This window comes from Rhinopithecus roxellana, chromosome 4 (assembly GCF_007565055.1).
Source record: "Rhinopithecus roxellana isolate Shanxi Qingling chromosome 4, ASM756505v1, whole genome shotgun sequence".
NCBI lineage: Eukaryota > Metazoa > Chordata > Mammalia > Primates > Cercopithecidae > Rhinopithecus > Rhinopithecus roxellana.
This window is the reverse complement of record NC_044552.1, coordinates 74,803,157-74,809,156: the sequence shown is the minus strand read 5'-3', so window position 1 is coordinate 74,809,156 and position 6,000 is coordinate 74,803,157. Positions and strand designations below refer to the sequence as shown.

Sequence of the window (6,000 nt, the reverse complement as noted above, 5' to 3'; positions counted from 1 at the left end):
AGATTCCAGTAACATTACCTAGTTGAGACAACCAAAAATATCTTCAGACATTGCCAAACATCCCCTGGGGGACAAAATCATCCCTGGTTGAGAACCACTGCTTTATTTTAATGTTTAACAGAAAAAAAAAAAAAAATTCTTTTGAGACAAGGTCTCACTCTCACCCAGGCTAGAATGAAGTGGCATTATCTTGCCTCACTGCAACCTCAACTTCCTGGGCTCAAGATACACTTCCAGCTAGCCACCCAAGTAGCTGGGACTACAGGCACACACTACCATGCCCAGCTAATTTTTAAACTTTTTGTAGAGACACAGTCTCACTATGTCACCCAGGTTGGTCTCAGAACTCCTGGCCTCAAGCAATCCTCCTGCCTTGGCCTCCCAAAATGCTGGCACTATAGGTGCAAGTCACTGCACCTTGGTGAGAACCACTGCTTTAAAGAATTATTTGGTTTTGCAGAGCTACCATTATTCTGTTCTGCATACCCAAAACTGACAGCCTTTGACTTTACTTCTCAGTTCACTGAAATAAAATTTACGTGTTGCTTAGCTTTGTACCTTCTTACTTTACGGTAATTGAAATGTCCAGTATTAGGGAACTGTGAAATACTGTTTGAGCAACGAAAGGCCTTATGGGGCAACTATGACTTCTTCCTATGACTTCCATCTGCTTGGTGGACATCCTAGTTTGGCCAAGACCTAAGCTTGTTTCCTTTTAAATGGACTGATCCGTCTTCAGAGGAGACGCCTCTGCTGTAGGAGGACAAAATTTCTTTACCTTGGGATTTAACTCCAAGTCACAACGGGTCCCCAAACCACCAGAAGTTGTACGGACTCAAACTAGAGACCACATTCTGGCTGAAAGGTCTGACCGCAATACAAGCCAGGCAGCAAGAAGTCACGTATTTTCTGGTATCTTATCATTTTTGCAGGTCAGGCTACAAGATTGTGCCCTTCTCTTAAGAGGATAAAGTGTGCTACTATCCCAAACCAAATTAAAGAGAAAGCACAAACCTGCTGACTAAGAAGAGTTATTACACCCCTGCTAAATTTATTTAAACAAGTCACTCAGTTGAACTAGGAAAAAACTTCTGAAAAATAGGAGAAATGGTATTGACTTATCTTTAAAAGTCCTTTTAATAAATTACTTGAGATTATAAAGCAGTTTTGAAATACACAAAGTGCTTCAAAATGATTCAGTAAGTCTTAAGGAATACATTTTTTAGTATATCACTTTTGTTGTTGTTGAAAATACCCCATTCAATGGGTGGAAGTATATTTGATGTCACCACTGTTTAAAGGGAATGGAATGACAGGAATGAGAAGTATATAATTAGTAAATAACCCCTCTCAACAAATGACTTAAGCAGTCACTCATAGAGAGCAAAGAAAAGCTGGAGGCAACACAACCAGTGCATATCAGAAATGCATTTTAATTTTTATTTGAAAACAACTTAAATTTTTAGACAAATGATTTTAGTATATAAATTTGATTTTGTTTTTATACAGAATATAAAGATTTCCCTCATTAATCTTCCATGTGAAGGGTATTATAAGCCTGAAGGAAGATACTTTCTGCACACAAGTATGTATCTTATGTGTGCAGTATTGGAAACCAATGGTGTAGTGCTCCTACACATAAATTGGGTCAAGTGACATCACACATTAAAAGGGGGAAAGAGAAATATTCTAGTTAATCAGATGCAAGAAGCAAACAAGACACAAAAACTGTGCAAATAAGACCAAGCCAGTAACTTTAGTTAGGACACTGCAGATTACATTGGAATAACAGGTTTGTGAGGCTATAGTGTGCACCACATTAAAACAGCAAGGAAGAGCTATTTATATAGAAAGGCTGGAATGAGGGATTTTCACTAAAGCAAATTAACTTCTTGTCCACTGCCAAAACAAAACAAAACTGAGCATATGAGTGTTAGTATACTGAAGGCATGTTATACCAGTTTCTGTGCAGCATGCTAAAAGTTAGAACTTCTTCACTGGTGCTTATCAATCATTAATAGTCACATTTTTGCCCCTTCTTGCCAAATTTCAGGCATGTCTTATTTTAGATGGAGTATAGCTTTTATCTATTATTTCATCTTGTAAAAACATGTGAAGACAACGTTCATTCTGTGCCAGAGGATGACCAGCGACCCTAAGAATAAAAAATATTAATTTAGTCCAATATTTTATACAAGGTGGGGGAGTTCAAAACACATATTTTAAGGTTAAGAAGCATATATATATATATATATATTTTTTGAGATGGAGTCTTGCTCTGTTGCCCGGGCTGGAGTGCAGTGCCTGATCTTGGCTCATGGCAACCTCCATCTCCTGGGTTCAAGTGATTTTGTGCCTCAGCCCTCTGAGTAGCTAGGACTACAGGCGTGCGCCACTATGCCCAGCTAATTTTTATATTTTTACTAGAGACGGGGTTTCACCATGTTGGCCAGGCTGGTCTCAAATCCCTGACCTCAAGTGATCTGTCCACCTCAGCCTCCCAAAGTGCTGGGATTACAGGCGTGAGCCACTGTGCTTGGCCCAGAAGCATGTACAGTTTACTAATAAGTATTATTCTGGACTGTCCATAAAGCTATGCACTATCAACTAATGGCATATTTTCTTTTGTTTGGTTCACAACTCTTCATTTAGAAAACATTTAATCACAAATTTTTCACTGCTTGTGGTACATGTATCCAATTAGCTTTACATATAGCTGGTGTATTCATAAGAAACTTAATTTTAATGTTAAAAGTGAAACAGGTCAATTGATGTAAGAATCTTTTTTTTTTTTTTTTTTTTTTTGAGATAACGTGTTGCTCTGTCACTCAGGCTGGAGTGCAGCAGCGTGATCTCGGCTCACTGCAACCTCCACCTGCCAGGTTCAAGCGATTTTCCTGCCACAGCCTCTTGAGTAGCTGAGACTACAGGCATGCACCAGCACGCCCCACTAATTTTTGTATTTTTAGTAGAGACAGGGTTTTGCCATGTTGGCCAGGCTGGCATTGGAACTCCTGACCTCAAGTGATCTGTGCACCTCGGCCTCCCAAAGTACTGGGATTACAGGTGTGATCCACTGCACCAGGCCAGAATCTATTTTAAAGGGGAGAAGATACAGGATTGAAGTTAGAAATACAATGAAGTTCAATAAAAGCCCAAAATACTAAAAAAACAGGCACAAATATCCAAGCATTTTGTTTTTGCCTGCTTAAAACCAGACTGGGCAACCAGACTCCTATTTTAGAACTTAAAAACATCTGATACAGGCCAGGCGTGGTGGCTCATGCTTGTAAGCCCAGCACTGTGGGAGACTGAGGCAGGCAGATCACTTGAGGTCCGGAGTTCGAGACCAGCCTGGCCAATATGGCGAAACCCTGTCTCTACTAAAAATACAAAAATAAGCCAGACACTATGGTGTGTACCTATAATCCCAACTACTCAGGTGGCTGAGGCATGAGAATCACTTGAACCTGGGAGGTGGAGGTTTCAGTGAGCCAAGATTGCACCACTGCACTCCAGCCTGGGTGACAGAGCAAGACTCTGTCTCAAAAAAAAAAAAAAAAAAAAAATTGGTTTACAGACAATGTAGATTGAGTGCTACAGTAGATAACCAAGGGCTTTATGTAACCCTTTCTCTTCTGTTTACCACTCATGCATCTTCAAATCACTACATAAAATTTAAAGTGTAAGCTCAGATTACCATATTCTGTAGGATTTGATTTACTTTTCCTAGTTTAAGGCCAATGCACAATTACAGTGAGGTCTTTCTTGGCATAAATCTTTCTATCACTCTGGCTTTCTATTACTTTACAAAATAGCTGTATTTCAAACGGGAATAAAATTAAAAGCTAAAAATATTGGTTTGAGCTTATCAAGAGTTTCTAAAGAGAGAAACAATCCTAAGTCTTTTCAAAAGAATACATTCTTTTCAAAAGAATACATTTTACCATGAAAATTAAAAACGTGCACCTTTATACAAGACATACTAATACCTCCATCTGCAATCAGACAAGATGATTGCAAGTATATTGTAAGTTTTATTGTGCATGCTAGAACATACCTTAAATCAGAAAGAATCATAAGTAAAACTGTATTTTTAAATGCCGTAATTTTAAATGTAATTTGCATAAATTAACCAAGAAAAACAAATACAAAACTTAGGTCAACACAAAGATGCTCATTTCAATCACTCAGGCGTGTTAATATTTATCACATGATATTCAACTTGTCAGATACTTTTACTTTGTTTAAATGATATGAAAAGTTAGGAAATGGCTAAAAGGCAACAGTGCAGTTTAGCTTAACATCTAAACTGTAAGTAGTCACTTAAAGTAGTCTCAAAACATACCTCACCGCTACACTTTGAGGAATAGGAAACACTTACTTGTTTATAAACTGCTCCAGCCCTTGTTTTCTTTCCTCAATAAAATTGTCATCAAATATTCCATCATCTCCTCTAAAAGGAAGCTGACGCAAAAACGCTTTCCCAGGGAGTGGCGGAACTACGACCTAAAACATGAAGACAGAAAATTCTTGATCATGATGACTGGTTGTGAAAATGTATAGAGCACAGCATGAACACAAAGCATGTCCTCACTACGGCAGCCATCACCTGATCAAACTAGTTTAAATATAAAAGAGCAAAAAATACACTGAAAAAAGACCAAATGTTTAGACAAATGCAGAATAGCCCATCAGACAAAAGCTCCTAACTCAAAGGCAGGGCCCAGAGCTTTTATTATTTTTCTTGGCCTTATCGAAGCACAGGTATACAAAGAGAACACTCACAATACTGAATAAAGGTTACCATGCCCCTCAGACACTTGTGATGCCACTTGGAGAAGGCAATGCCTTCTTGCAATAGAAACTGCAGAGATCAAAATCAACTCTCAATTAAATGAAGAAATGTTAATGTTCTCTCTGCAACATGGTTAGATAAGAATTCTGGTATCAGCCGGGCGCGGTGGCTCACGCCTGTAATCCCAGAACTTTGGGAGGCCGAGGTGGGCAGATCATGAGGTCAGGATCATCCTGGCTAACACGGTGAAACCCCATCTCTACTAAAAAACACAAAAAATTAGCCAGGCATGGTGACAGGCGCCTGTAGTCCCAGCTACTCTGGAGGCTGAAGCAGGAGAATGGCGTAAACCCGGGAGGCGGAGCTTGCAGTGAGCAGAGATCACGCCAGTGCACTCCAGCCTGGGCTACAGAGCGAGACTCCATCTCAAAAAAAAAAAAAAAAAAAAAAAAAAAAAGAATTCTGGTTTCTTCAACCTCTTACCATCTGCGTTATAGTCTTTCCTATTTGTGTTTGAGATGATGACAAAATATCAATAACTCTAGTTGTCACTATTCTGTTTCCTAAATTAAGAAACAAGTCAACTTTCTCACAAATGCCCTATCCTGCGTCTTTTCCCAAAGACCTGTCATTTCTCCCTCCCCGCACTAAAAGAAGATCCCAAATTTTCCCCTTCAAAGCCTAACCAAGGGTCAACTCCTGCGATCTCTCCCTTCTGGGAATTATCTGGAGCTCAAATACTACTCTAGGCCAGGTGTAGTGGCTCACGTCTGCAATCCCCGCACTTCAGGAGGCCAAGGCAGGCGGGAGGATTGCTTGAGACCAGGAGTTTGACACAAGCCTGGACACATGTCTACAAAAATAAAAAAAACTTAGCTGGGTGTGGTGGTGTGAGCCTGTAGTCCCAGCTACTTAGGAGGCAGAGGTGGGAGGATCACTTGAATTCAGGAGTTCAGGACTGCAATGAGCTAAAATCAATTGCTGCACTCCAGCCTAGGTGACAGCGAGACCCCGTCTTAAAAAAAATAAACAAATTTTTAAAAATGTTATTCTGGAGCTCAAAATACTTGTTTTGATTAAATAGCACCTAGCTATTTCACAGGTTACTTTGGTTTCTCTATCCTAGCATTATTGAGAATCAGGTAATTTTTGTACTGCAGGGCTTTCTTGTGCATTATTTTCTTTCTTGAGATGGGGTCTTG

The 6,000-nt window shown here is 39.5% G+C and overlaps 1 protein-coding gene across 1 annotated transcript in view; it reads right to left on the bottom strand.

The window, feature by feature from the left end:
* Positions 1-1,413: 1,413 nt before the first annotated feature.
* Positions 1,414-6,000, bottom strand: part of SNX3 (sorting nexin 3) — a 52,438-nt gene continuing 47,851 nt past the window's right edge. Inside the window, exons 3-4 of the mRNA XM_010382493.2 lie at positions 4,385-4,509; positions 1,414-2,155 (exon numbers count right to left, since the gene is read on the bottom strand). Coding sequence (XP_010380795.1) covers positions 2,050-2,155; positions 4,385-4,509 — 231 coding nt within the window. The 3' untranslated portion in view covers positions 1,414-2,049. The remainder of the gene's footprint in view (positions 2,156-4,384; positions 4,510-6,000) is intronic.